The sequence below is a fragment of the Staurois parvus genome, unplaced genomic scaffold (assembly GCF_062004578.1).
Source record: "Staurois parvus isolate SC_StPar_1 unplaced genomic scaffold, SC_StPar_1.0 ptg001249l, whole genome shotgun sequence".
Taxonomy (NCBI): domain Eukaryota; kingdom Metazoa; phylum Chordata; class Amphibia; order Anura; family Ranidae; genus Staurois; species Staurois parvus.
The window spans coordinates 3,807-18,310 of record NW_028319045.1 but is presented as its reverse complement, the minus strand read 5'-3'; the positions used below and the strand labels follow the sequence as shown (position 1 = coordinate 18,310).

At 41.6% G+C, this 14,504-nt stretch overlaps 1 protein-coding gene across 2 annotated transcripts in view; it reads right to left on the bottom strand.

Moving 5' to 3' along the window:
* The window catches only part of LOC149437896 (cytochrome P450 2C8-like), a 33,519-nt gene extending 24,803 nt beyond the window's left edge, over positions 1 to 8,716 (bottom strand). For both annotated transcript variants that reach the window (XM_089660497.1, XM_089660496.1), the window contains exons 1-2: positions 8,513 to 8,716; positions 7,076 to 7,238 (exon numbers count right to left, since the gene is read on the bottom strand). In XM_089660497.1, coding sequence (XP_089516623.1) covers positions 7,076 to 7,238; positions 8,513 to 8,683 — 334 coding nt within the window. In that variant the 5' untranslated portion in view covers positions 8,684 to 8,716. The remainder of the gene's footprint in view (positions 1 to 7,075; positions 7,239 to 8,512) is intronic.
* Positions 8,717 to 14,504: the final 5,788 nt, after the last annotated feature.

Below are 14,504 nucleotides of genomic sequence, written 5' to 3'. Positions count from 1 at the left end.
CAGACAAGCCACAGACCATTGGCCCTCTGAAGAACTTCCTTGCCTTAAGGTTCAGCAGGGTGTGCCTTGTGTTCACCTGACATCCTCTGGACAGTGTCAAGGTGAGACTGCTGGGGGGGGCAATGCAGAGATCTGAGGAGGGAAGGGAGGGGGTCCTGTGTACTGCTGGGGGTAGTATGGTGGAGGGGAGTTCTGTCTGTGTGATGACGGTGGTAGTATGGGGGAGGGGGGTACTGTGTAATGATGGGGGTGGTATGGGGAGGAGGTCCTGGGTAATGATGAGGGTAGTATAGGGGAGGGGTTCTGTGTAATGCTGGAGAAGGGGGATACTATATTATAATGGAGGTAGTATGGGTAAGGGTCCAGTCTAATTTGAAAGCAAAATTGCGGGAGGGTCCCAAGAAAATGTTTGCCTAGGGTCCAATCAATATTAAAGATGGCCCTGTATACTCCTGTAACATAGATCAAAAATATTAGATTTTTGTGAAAAAAAAATACTCTAAAAGAACATTTGTTATATCATGAAAACTAACCAATAAGCAGTGCATAAATAGATTAGCTAATATGCAAGATGGATTGGTGAGTTCCCGGACCTACACAAAGGATCTGGAGACAAAGCCATAGAAGGATCAAAACTTGACCGGTTCAGCAGGGACCAGCTGGATTCAATCCATCTATGGGCAGGTTAGTTGTACTGAAGTCGATCAATCGACTCAGATGCCACCGTCCCCTTTGGGGTTCATAGAGGGTTGGTCCCTTGGTTTTTCTCTCCCTGGCCCTCGGCGTGCCCATGATATGATACTTTATTAAATCAGAATGAGAAATATGAATTATGTTTTTGTCTTTGTTTGTATTAGCAGTTACAATATTTATATGGTGATGGCTCCTGAAGAAGTGGATCAAGTCAATGAAACGTGTTGAGCCCAAAGTCCATAAAGAACTGGATTATATGAGAAGAGATATGCTGTTCTTTGATGTTGTAAAGTTTTTATCTTTTATATGATTCAGTATTGTTGTTGTGAAATAGGACCATATCATATATGTTGGATTTTGCTATACAATAAATAATGTTTTTATACTGATGCTGTGCCTCAAAAGTCCCCATTTTTAGGTCTTTTTTCTATTTACAAATACATATAATTAGGGATGTGGCACCAGCATACATTTTAACATTGTCAATTACTTTTAGCATTAAACAGTCAGTTTTGGGATGAATTTTCCGAGCCAGCTCTGGACACTGCCATTTGTTGATTTTCTTTCGTGCAGTGGAATGATTTAAATATAGCACTACCCCCTTAGGAGTCGCTGGAAGATTTGGGTCCCCCTATAGTGCTGTACAGCCAGGCATCACACATCTTCACAAAAGCTTGCATCCAGAGTCAGAAATCAGTCCTCAAGCTTTGGCTATGTTGTTTTATTTAGGGGATTTGAACTGGGATTGGGTTAGAGATGTACAGGATGCCTAAGGGTACTGATAAACTGAGGACAACTTCCTGGGACTATTTACAAGAATTCTCTGCAGCACAGTCTCTGTTGGAGAGCTAGCTAGCATCTCCTTAGTGCATCACCCCAGACCCCAGATGAACTGCTCCTCTTCACCCAGCAATCTGGAGGTATCCCGGAACAAGGGATCTGATTCCTGTCACTTTAAGAGATGAACAGTCACTGGCAGGTGGATAATCTGGTTTTACACCAGAGTGCTTCTTCCCCTATCCACCCAGGGGGTGTAGGTGTACTCCCTCAGATCCTCTCCTGTACCACTTGTGGGTTGGTGGATGCTACCAGGCCTATCAGCTGAGCCACTCCTTCCCTGCCATACAGGTGGTCCTTTCTCAGGGGGCCGGGGAGCTTCAAGCTTTCCTCCTTTCCAGCTCCAGGCCTGCAGGTAGGCCCCATCCCAATGGGCCTCCTTGCAGCCTCCTTCCTTCATCCTCACATCTTCCTTGCTGTCTTCCACCCGAATTCTACTTCCCTCTCCTGCAACTGAGCAGGCTCCAACACTTTTAAGGGTGTCCCAGCCCTTGCCAACCTCCTGTTGAGGGTTGGATAGGACCCCTCAAGAGTGCAGCCAGTTACTCCTCAGATCTACCCACGGCCTGTAAAGCCTTCCTTCAAAAGCCCTAGAGCAGGGGAAAATTCCAAAGGGGCTGGCCTGCAGAGCCTCTCAGCTCTAGAACATGATTTGACTATTACACGCAGGCTGCTACTCAGCCTTTCTTACTGACAATCAAGATTTTAACTCCCCGTGCTAAACTAGGAAGGTGCTACAAAAAAAAAATGTGGCAATTTTTAAAATCCCTTAACAGACTTATAGGCATCCACAACGTTCTTCTGAGGGACTTACAGAACTCTTGTAATATTGTCATGATGACTATTCACATGTCAATTTCAAAGATAACACAAGACCCAAGATACAGGTGAAGCTCAAAAAGTTAGAATATCGTGCAAAAGTTCATTTATTTCAGTAATGCAACTTAAAAGGTGAAACTAATATATGAGATAGACTCATTACATGCAAAGCAAGATAGTTCAAGCCGTGATTTGTCATAATTGTGATGATTATGGCTTACAGCTCATGAAAATCCCAAATCCACAATCTCAGAAAATGAGAATATTGTGAAAAGGTGCAATATTCTAGGCTCAAAGTGTCCTACTCTAATCAGCTAATTAAGCCATAACACCTGCAAAGGCTTCCTGAGCCTTTAAATGGTCTCTCAGTCTGGTTCAGTAGGAATCACAATCATGGGAAAGATTGCTGACCTGACAGTTGTGCAGAAAACCATCATTGACACCCTCCATAAGGAGGGAAAGCCTCAAAAGGTAATTGCAAAAGAAGTTGGATGTTCCCAAAGTGCTGTATCAAAGCACATTAATAGAAAGTTATGTGGCAGGGAAAAGTGTGGAAGAAAAAGGTGCACAAGCAGCAGGGATGACCGCAGCCTGGAGAGGATTGTCAGGAAAAGGCTATTCAAAAGTGTTGGGGACTTTCAAAAGAAGTGGACTGAGGCTGGAGTCGGTGCATCAAGAGCCACCACACACAGACGGATCCTGGACATGGGCTTCAAATGTCGTATTCCTCTTGTCAAGCCACTCCTGAACAACAAACAACGTCAGAAGCTTCTTACCTGGGCTAAAGAAAAACAGACCTGGTCTGTTGCTCAGTGGTCCAAAGTCCTCTTTTCTGATGAGAGCAACTTTTGCATCTCATTTGGAAACCAAAGACCCAGAGTATGGAGGAATAATGGGGAGGCACACACTGCAAGATGCTTGAAGTCCAGTGTGAAGTTTCCACAGTCTGTATTGATTTGGGGAGCCATGTCATCTGCTGGTGTTGGTCCACTGTGCTTCATTAAGTCCAGGGTCAACGCAGCCCTCTACCAGGAGATTTTGGAGCACTTCACGCTTCCTTCCGTAGACGAGCTTTATGGGATGCTGATTTTCCAGCAGGACTTGGTACCTGCTCACATTGCAAAAGCACCAAAACCTGGTTCAATGACCATGGGATTACTGTGCTTGATTGGCCAGCAAACTCGCCTGACCTGAACCCCATAGAGAATCTATGGGGCATTGCCAAGAGAAAGATGAGAGACATGAGACCGAATAATGCAGAAGAGCTGAAGGCCGCTATTGAAGCATCCTGGTCTTCCATAACACCTCAGCAGTGCCACAGGCTGATAGCTTCCATGCCACGCCGATTTGAGGCAGTAATTGCTGCAAAAGGGGCCCAAACCATGTACTGCGTACATATGCATGCTTATACTTTTCAGAGGTCCGATATTGTTCTATGTAAAATCCTTGTTTTATTGTTTGCATGTAATATTCTAATTTTCTGAGATTGTGGATTTGGGGTTTTCATGAGCTGTAAGCCATAATCATCACAATTATGACAAATCACGGCTTGAACTATCTTGCTTTGCATGTAATGAGTCTATCTCATATATTAGTTTCACCTTTTAAGTTGCTGCACTGAAATAAATGAACTTTTGCATGATATTCAAATTTTTTGAGTTTCACCTGTATATGAAGTTTAAATAAGATAGTTACCACCAAACTTACTCCTTGGGTTGGGCGTTCTAATCATTGGCACCTAATTGTGGGGCGTTCTAATCATTGGCACCTAATTTGGAACACCTGATTCTAATTTGATGGATTTGAAGTGGTGATAAAGGTAAAGGTGTACTTTTCACATGACAAATTAGCATTCATTTAGATTATGAGGATGAATACACTATGTCACTGCTATTTTTTCTGTTTCAATAATATTTATTGATATGTTACATACAATACAAAATATAGAAAACAGTAGAAAGGCCTTCAGCCAACACATGGGCCAGTTGGAGGTGGCCAGCCACAAATAAGGAGGTGGCAATGCCACACAGGCTATATACAGTAAGTATGTAGGAACTAAAACAACAATCAACCTGAAAACTAACTGGTTGAGGGTCATAAAGTACTAAGAAAGATTGTCAATGGTAATTATATCATAAAATTGGCTAAATTGCCATAGAGTGATGGAGCTTTGTGTCGAGGGGCAGAGATATAAACCATCTAGCCCACTTCTCGTTAAGCAGAGCTCATCCTCCCCCAGCATTCAATCTATGTCAAAAGAATTATATAATTAGACCAAGCCAAGGGAAAGAAGAAGTGCCCAAGGCAAAATAATCACAAAAAACTGGGTAAACTAAAACTGCTAGCTGGGCCCTTGGCAGAGGCCATACTTCCAGGAGAAGAGAGAAAAGAGAAAGGAAAAGAAAGAGGTAGAAGGAAGAGAGAAAAGAAAAGGAGGAAAGAGAAAAGAAGAGCAAGGCAAGAGATAGGTTGTCCGCCCATCAAATCATCGTCGAAAGTCACTGCTATTTTTTATTTGTTCACATACAGTTTATCACCTTTACCTGTAAACACTGTTTAAATTAATATCTAATGCTTGCTTGTTCAAATATGTTGAAAAAGTCAACAATTTGCATGCAGTGCACTTACTTTTTCAGTATATACTTTATATCCAAGGCTTCCTGCCTGTCCTCCAGCTACAGCAGGGTTTGTCCTTTCTGTTGCATTGAATGGTAATAGGCCCTGTACATGGGCTGGAATCCACTGTGCTCAGCCGGGGATCTGTCCACCGATACCCAGATGTGCAGAGCAGATTGGACAGATGACAGGTCAGTGTCGGCTCCATTTATGCATGGCAGACAATGACATTGTGGGATTTATTTACTAAAGCTGGTTCTCTCAGAATCTTTTGCCCTTCTCCATAGAAACCAATTAGCTTCCAGGTTTTATTGCTAAAGCTTAACTGAACAAGCTGAGGTTAGAAGCTGATTGGTTCCTATGCACAGCAGCACCAGATTCTCAGTGAATCAGCTTTAGTAAATAAACCCCACTCTGCTCGGCTGTCCGTTTACTCCCGCCTGCCCTCCAATCTGATCTGCCTAGCACGGGTGTCGGCAACCCGCGGCTCCAGAGCCGCATGCGGCTCTTTTTCATCTTTGCTGCGGCTCCGGAGCACACTGCCCACCAGGTGACAGGCAATAAGGTTTCAGTGGTCGGCAAGCCGCGGATCGCAAGCCACATGCGGCTCTTCTGTGTGCCGGGCGCCCACTCCCCTCCCTCCTCTCGGGCGGCCGCCTCAAAAGTCAGGACTCTTTTAATCCGGCCCGCGGAGTGTGGAACATTGGCTGTCAGGATGTAGGCGGGGCAGCCTGGATGTAGGCGGGGCAGCGTGACGAACTCCTCTCACAGTCCGCCCTGAAGACTGGAACACAGCGCGGGAACACAGCGAGAGGAACGCGCGGAGCAAAGGTAAGTGAATTGAGACAATATGGGGAATTAATTACTATAGGGGGGATGAATTACTATGGGGGATGAATTATTATATGGAGGATTAATTACTATGGGGGATGAATTACTATGGAGGATGAATTACTATATGGAGGATGAATTACTATGGAGGATGAATTACTATATGGGGGATGAATTACTATGGAGGATGAATTACTATAGGGGGGATGAATTACTATGGAGGATGAATTACTATATGGGGGATGAATTACTATATGGGGGATGAATTACTATATGGGGGATGAATTACTATAGGGGGGATGAATTACTATATGGGGGATGAATTACTATAGGGGGGATGAATTACTATATGGGGGATGAATTACTATGGGGGATGAATTACTATGTGGGGGATGAATTACTATGTGGGGGATGAATTACTATATGGGGGATGAATTACTATGGGGGATTAATTACTATATGGGGGATTAATTACTATGGGGGATGAATTACTATGTGGGGGATGAATTACTATATGGGGGATGAATTACTATAGGGGGGATGAATTACTATATGGGGGATGAATTACTATATGGGGGATGAATTACTATGGGGGATGAATTACTATATGGGGGATGAATTACTATGGGGGATGAATTACTATATGGGGGATGAATTACTATGGGGGATGAATTACTATAGGGGGGATGAATTACTATAGGGGGGATGAATTACTATGGGGGATGAATTACTATAGGGGGGATGAATTACTATATGGGGGATGAATTACTATGGGGGATGAATTACTATATGGGGGATGAAGCTAACTGCACAATCCTGTATATAGCATTAAGGTAAGAAACAATATATGCAGTGTCGGATTTGTTTTAAATGTTGCAATGGTTTTGCGGCTCCCAGTCTTTTTTTTCCCTTCGGAAACGGGTCCAAGTGGCTCTTTATGTCTTTAAAGTTGCAGACCCCTGGCCTAGCAGATCAGATTGAAGGTATGCGGGTGTAAACAGACACAAGTTTTGAAGGCATCCACTCATGAAATATCAGAAAATATTTGTGAGAGAAACATGGAGGCTGCCACCACTGACTTTTCAGGTAATGGTAGTTCCCTGACTATTATACCGATGCTCTTGCTTCAATGCTTCGAGTTGCTCAAAACTTGTTTCAGGTCAAAGTATTGAAATATATCAGCAAAACAGCTTGCTAGCATTTTCAGAAGGAGATCAGCTTTGGTAGCACTCACAGCTCTCTTAGGAAGGGTTTACATGTGATTAGAGGTGTTACATACCATAGTCTTTAAACACAAGTTGTCCTGCTGGAAGAAATGCTCTGTCACCGAAAATATCTGCGTTGTCTACTAGAGCCTCCTTCACAGCATCATATCCATGAAGGACCACCACTGCGTTGCTTCCCAAGTGGACAGTAAACACATCTCCATGGATCTTCGCAAGCTATGGCCAAAACAACAAAAAATATTTGGAATTACTGTACCTACTCTGAATTTCACACCTGCTCTCTCCAATATGTAAAGGACAGATGGTCCCTGAATTAGCTGATGTCAGTTGCATTGTTATGTATTTGCATACCAACACACACTCTTGCTCTGATCCTTACTGATCTCCACCTTTTTTGAGAACAAACAATCCCCTCTAAGTGATCTACAGTATGTACTTTGCAAGCATTTTACCAAACTTTGTAACAGAGCCCCACCTGTTTCTGCTCTGAAGACAAAGCTGTATGCTTAACTAAATCCTTGGAGTACTGATTCCTGAATGGGAGTGTCTGTGTATATTCTAGTTAGCTGATGTCCTTGCAGTGTTCTAATGAAGAAATTTGCAGGGTCTGCATCCATTTAAAAGTAATTAACCCCTTAGAAGTATCTCACCAAAAATAACTTTTTTGCCGTGGAGGATGCTTAAAATTTGACTTAGTGCACACTTCTGGGAGAATTAGTGAGCCAATCACAAGCAGGAAATTACATTTATGGGGAAGATCTGTACCTCGGCTTTGTACAGAAGGCCTCTAAGTTGACATATTGCATTGAATTTTACAGAAAATTTCTGCAGCTTTAAAGGAAAGGTAATTTTTAATTATGTTAAAATTACAACAGGGCTTGTGTTGCAATTGTATATGCTACAGGGTTGATTTACTAAAACTGGAAAGTACATAATCTGGTGCAGCTGTGCATGATGGCCAATAAGCTTCTAACTTTAGATTGTTCAGTTAAGCTTTGACAATAAAACCTGGAAGCTGATTGGTTTCTATGCAGAGCTGCACTAGATTCTGCACTGTCCACTTTTAATAAATTGATCGTTTTTAGTTACTATATATTTTTCCCATGAAAGTGGTGGTACCCCTTAAGGATCTTACTTCCACCTGGATTGGCTCAGTTTTTGATCATAAGACACACAGGGGTTTATTTACTAAAGCTAGTTCATGCAGAATATCGTTCACCTGTGCATGGTAACCAATCAGTTTCTAAAGTCAGCTTGTTCATTTGAGCTTTAGCAATAAAACTTGGAAGCTGATTGGTTTCCATGCAAAAGTGCACGAGATTCTGAGTGAACCAGCTTTAGTAAATAAACCCCACAGTGATGAAAATACTTAATTTGTTGCACTTTCAAGATTTGAACCTAAACTAAGCACACATGAGGATCAGCTACATATGGTCTCCCAGTGGTCATATACTTGCTGCACCCCCCCAACTGCTCTTGCAGGCTCTCACCTTTATGAATGACTTAGGCAGATCTTTCATGTTCAGCTGTAACACATTTCCCAATAAAGGAAGAGGAGAAGGCCCCGGAGGCAAGTGCTTATACTTTTTTTTTCTGTTTCTCATCAGGAAGAATATCAAACTGGTGACACAGAGAGCCAGGATCAATGTGCTACAATCCATGAAATATGTTGGCCTTGGAATTTTCTGCCAATAACCCTGCAACATAAAAAACAAAAACACATGAAAATTCTGTATTACAGATGAACCTCACCCAATACTGTCTATATGCATCAGGAAAGTAAGTCTTCCATTTCATTTTATCTTTGTGAGGAGTAATAGAATCACTCCTGAAAAGAAGCATCTCTGATTAGACATGTGTGATTTGGTTCTTTACAAATCAATTTTTATTTGAAAATTTGTTAGTTGGACATTCGGATGTAAACAAATATCCAAATCACAACAGAAACTTATGTGAAATAAAATTAAAATGAATTTTTTGTATCTGTTCATTCTTATAAGATCACATGATGCGATAGTAGTTCAGGCCCATGGGGAAATTAATTTGATTTTCACATTTTTTTGATAATTTGAATAACAAATGGATCTGAATTTTGTTCTGTTCGTTAATTCAGATACATTGACGCCAGTCAATGTTGTCCAATCAGCTCATGCCATTTCTCTTGGTGGGTTGGACCAATATTGAAACCGTCCCATTCAAATCTGTCCGATATAATATCAAATATATAGCCAGAAAAAAATGCTAAATATTTTTTAATACAAAACGAATGCCGAAGATACAAAATGGATCAAAGGATCACTCTAAAACACATAACTTGATGGACCCAAAGCAGCATAGCTTTACTGAGGGCAGATCATGCCAGACTAATCTGATTTCAATTTTTGACCATATTGCCAATGTTTTGGACCAGGGTGGTGCTGTGGACATAGCATATCTTGAATTCAGCGAGGCATTTGAAACAGTTCCACATAATGAACTAATACAAAAGTTGTACAAGCTAGGACATAGCTCCGGGTGGTCCCGTGGATATGCAGCTGGCTTAAGGATGTAAATGGGGTTCATTCGGAGAAAAGACCAGTCACTAGTGGTGTACCCCAAGGCCCTGTACTTGGTCCTGTACTATTTAATCTATATGCAAGTGATATAACTAAAGGGTTGGTGGGTAAGGTATGTCTTTTTGCTGATGATACAAAGGTGTGTAATAGGGTTAGAGATGAGCATTACTGAAAAATGTGTTTTGGTTTCATTTGTTAAGTAAATAATTTCATCTTGTCATAATCGTTATGTTAGAATGATTCATTTTCGGAATTCGTTTTGCATATTCATTGTTCCCAATCAATTTGTATTTTCAGAAGTTCTGTTATTCTTTTGTTATTTCAGAAGATTAGCTATGTCCCTGCTAGTCAAAACCAGAGAGAGAAATGGAATGAGTCGCGTCTATCCTGAAGTAACAAATAGAAAACTATTTCAGATTTATTTGTTATATTATGTTTCTAAAATTCTAATGGATCCACCTCCATCCAACCCAAACACAATAAGTATCTTATTTCACTTTTATACCTTACTGTATTTATTGCAATATGTTTCCATCTTCATATGTAGTACATTTTTTATAATTATGAAAAATGGTAATGCAAAAATAATCGGCTGATTATCCAAGAGTCAAAGACTACCGTGCCGCTCTCATCCGAACAAAACAAATTAGTCGGAATTAATACATATTCATTTGTTATGGTATTAAAGTGAATTATTTTCCCAATCAAATGAAATGAATGGTCTCTCAAGTTCAACCCCAATGCAAAAAGAATCTTTTAGAATATTCACGGTACACTGACTAGAATCTGAATCATTTTGGATTATTCGTTATGTCTCTATGTTATTTCAAACATTAACAAAATACCCAAACTATCCCATCATGCCATCCAAATAAAACATGAATACAAATGCATTTGTTGTTTTCAATATATTTCAGGGATCACAAGTAGGAGGAAGGAGGTCCAGATTTAGCTATAAAGATCTTTAGTTAGACCTCATTTAGAATACTGTGTGCAGTTCTGGAGACCTCACCTACAAAAAGATCAATAAGATAGAACGAATCCAGAGGCGTCTAACAAAAACGGTGAAAGGTCTGATGGATGAAACATATCAAGAGAGACTTCAGGAACTTAATATGTACAGTGTGGAGTAAAGAAGAGAAAGGGGAGACATGACTGAAACTTTTCAATTCATTAAAGTGTGAATAAGGTTCAGGAGGGCAGCAGTTTTACTAAAAAGTCAAGATCAAGAACCCGGGGACACAACCTCAAACTAGTTTGAGGAAAGTTCAAAACTAATCTTGGATTCAAACATACTTGGGACAAACATAGATCTATTGTATACTCAGCCAAAAAAAGTTAACAAAAGAAAAAAAAATTAAAACAAAAATAAAAAAAAACATGGGCAGACTCGATGGACCACTTGTCTTGGTTCCCAACGATCTACTATACAACTTTATATAAAAACATATAATTTATAAACATCATAAAAAATATTATAATGTAATAAAAAAAAAGCTTTCCTGTTTAGCTCAACCAATTCTTCTAATTCCCTCTAAAGCTCAAACTCCTTGGAGCCCAAATGCAATGTAGAAAACATGAAGGTTTACAAAGACTTTATACATCAAAAATTAGGGTATCAAAAGGAAAGAGCTTCCATTTCTAAATGCATTTTGTGGGTATTAAACCGCTTCATCAGGAGAGAGGGAGGCAAGATATATCTATACATCAAACAGATTTCTAATCATACATAAATAAAAACAAAAACAATATCCAATACATAATTGTAATATTGTACTATACTTGTACTATACAGACGGATCAGGAACACTCTCAATGGTCAAGGATGGAACTCTGCAACCATAAGAAAAAAACATGTATTTAGATTCCCTGAGGTTGAGCATAGCAGTGCATCAAAGTTAAGGTCTGGGAGGAAAACACAAACATGAGTGTAATCATTAATCTGGAACATTACATCAAACTGAATGGTATTGCAAACCAACCTGGCAGGGTAAGGGCCCTCTTTGTCTGCATGTCAAGTAAGGTTATAGATGATTATGAGTAAAAAATGTGACCTGTGCCAGAGATAAGTTCAATAAAACCCATGTATCAACAAACTCTACATAAAACACTATGGTAATTCTCTTCTAAAAAGCATAAAGGTCACGCTTATACCTAACACAGGTCGTCGGGCACTATAGCTAACTTCTGTGTTCCACGCATATAGCAAGTGTATATTTGTGCTTTTTGGATCGCAGATGAACTTTGGTTATGATGATTCCTCATGATTGAAGTATATATAGCTTTGTAGATAACTTTTGGTTTAGATTTTTCACATTTGCACTATTCACAGTGGTTTCTCTCTTTCTCCCTGCAAGCAGGTGAGCTGTGTCACCCCTACACATTCCTTTCTTCCTTTTTTTCCACGTCTAGCCTCTTTTCCATTTTATCACTCCCTTTTTTTCCACTTTTCCCCAGCTCCATTCATGGACTGATTATCATCATTCTCAGGGCTGATTCGCACTATGAATACGTAGTCGAGATGCGTTCTGGATGCGTCTTTGCCTGTGCGTTTTGACACGGTTTTTGGCATATCTGGTGCGTTTTTGATGCGTTTTTTATGCATTCCAAAGTATTTTTTATACATTCTAGTCCGTTTTTTTCCCCTCTCTTTTTTCATTTGAGATGGGGACATGTGTAATATGGCGCATTTTTGGTGCACTCCGGTACGTTTTGATGCGTTTTGCAGCATTCCAGTGCAGCTCTGTACGAGTGAGATGCGGTGTGTTCTGCTTTTTATCTGCAGCTGGAACGCACTGGAACTACGAACACTGATGTGAAGTATGACATTGGCAACCATGTATAGTATACTACTTTATCTTTGGATGCAGATGAAAAGTAACTGAAATGCATGTGGTGTGAACTAGCCCTAAATCTGTTTTCTTTGTGTTCTTTTTTCTTCACAGCTCATCTCTGCAACCCCACCCACCCACAGGTTTGTGTGGCGTCAACGTCATATGTTTCTATGACGCTGGCAACTTGCCTCTGCCTTGTCCTTCCCGGCGCCGACATCATGGGTTTCCATGATGATGGCGACCGGTGCAGGAATGTCTTTGAGCGCATGCGTGAGTAGTAAACTCTCATGGTGCATGTAGGTGACATGCGTCGCTATGAAACTGTCGGCCGCTGCACTAATAGGACCACTGTAGGTGTGTCCCCATTGCAGCTCACTTGGCAATCGGAGACAACCCTCCCATATTTCTAGGTAACAGTCTCTATCTTCTGTCAGGGACATATATGCTGCTGGTCGTTGTTTCCAGAACTCAGTGCTGCTTTCAGCTGACACTTTATTACAATCCGGGGAGTACCATGATACATGTGACCACAATGTTTATATCCCTGGGAATGCAGTTTATGTACATCTGATTATTGTTTAATTTATTTTTGCAGTTTGGATTGTTTCTGTTTACATTTATTTGAATACATTTTTGGAGGGAACATGACATCATGGGGTGGGGCCAAGCTCATTTCACTTCACTCTGATTGGTGGATGGTTTTCTTAAATAGTTCTCCAGTTTCTATCACTATTTGTCACATGCCTGATGAAGGGGTCCTGCGAGACTCCGAAACGTTGCCTTGCTGTAACTATGTGATGGTTTATTAAAACATTTGGACCCATATTGGTGATCCTCGGTGTGCTGGTGACATTTTTTCCTTTCCACACATATAGCAGTCCCCTTTCCCATAAGGCAAGCAGGCCATACTTGTTTTCCCCCAGGACTTATACACAATGCTTTTGTGCCTGGCTACCATGCCTATGCAAGCGCATACTGAGCACAGCAATCAGGTACTTGCGGTTGGCAGATAGGCAGAGTGGTTCAATGACTGACCAGGTATATGGCAGGCAAGGGTCAAATCTGTAGTCAAAAGGCAGGCAGAGTTCAGAAAATAGTCATTATCCATTGTCATTTACAGGGAAATCCAAGCAGCAGAGCAAACAAACGGTGCTTGAGCATGTGTTACAAACGCTATCACAAGCATGACACTGCAGGCTTGGCTGGCTTAATTTAGGTTTTCTCTCCACCCAGAGACTGGCCACATCAATCACCTCACATGTGGACAGAGAGTCTATGGCAGGTGCGTCAAACTGGCGGCCCTCCAGCTGTTGTGAAACTACAAGTCCCATCATGCCTCCGCCTTTGGGAGTCATGCTTGTAACTGTCAGCCTTGCAATGACTCATTGGACTTGTAGTTTGGAAACAGCTGGAGGGCCACCAGTTTGGTCTATGAAGTCAAACTGGACAGCAGATAGAGAACCAGTAACGTCAGGCTGGATAGTAGGTGACATATCACTGCAGTCAAGCTGGATAGTTGGGACACAGGCTGGATGCAGAGTGACTTGAAGAAAAGGTTGAGAGCCCCACCTGGCTGTTTGGGGCTGTCTATCCAAAGGATGGATGAACTTCTAGACAGATTTGAGCAGATGTAGTTGAAGTAGGGTGATGCCAGGTTACTGGAAGTGCTGAATATGAAAAAGCAAGGGGGGAGTGTCCAAGATGGCGACTGGACAAGCCGCTTAAGCCGGAGCTCCCGTCGGCCTGATCCACATCCACCGCCATCCGAGCGACAGCAGCTAGCAGGAACACACGAGAGACCCTGCTGTATCTCTCGGAGACAGCACTGAGTGGGTCCGGACGTTGCTGGCCCGGTTCCACTGCGGCAATCCGGCGTGGCCTAGTGCGGCTGAGTGAAGCCGCGAGACTACCCGGCTCGCGCCCACCCGGTGGGAGACCGGGTGCACGAGGTGAGCGGTGTTGACACAAGGAGGGGATTGCTGTTCATTTTTGTTCCACAAAGTTTATTGAGAAAAAGTCAAAACATATAAATGGTATAAATTGTACAATGTAATACAATGTGCCAAAGAAAAACGCGGTAAAACACAAATCGC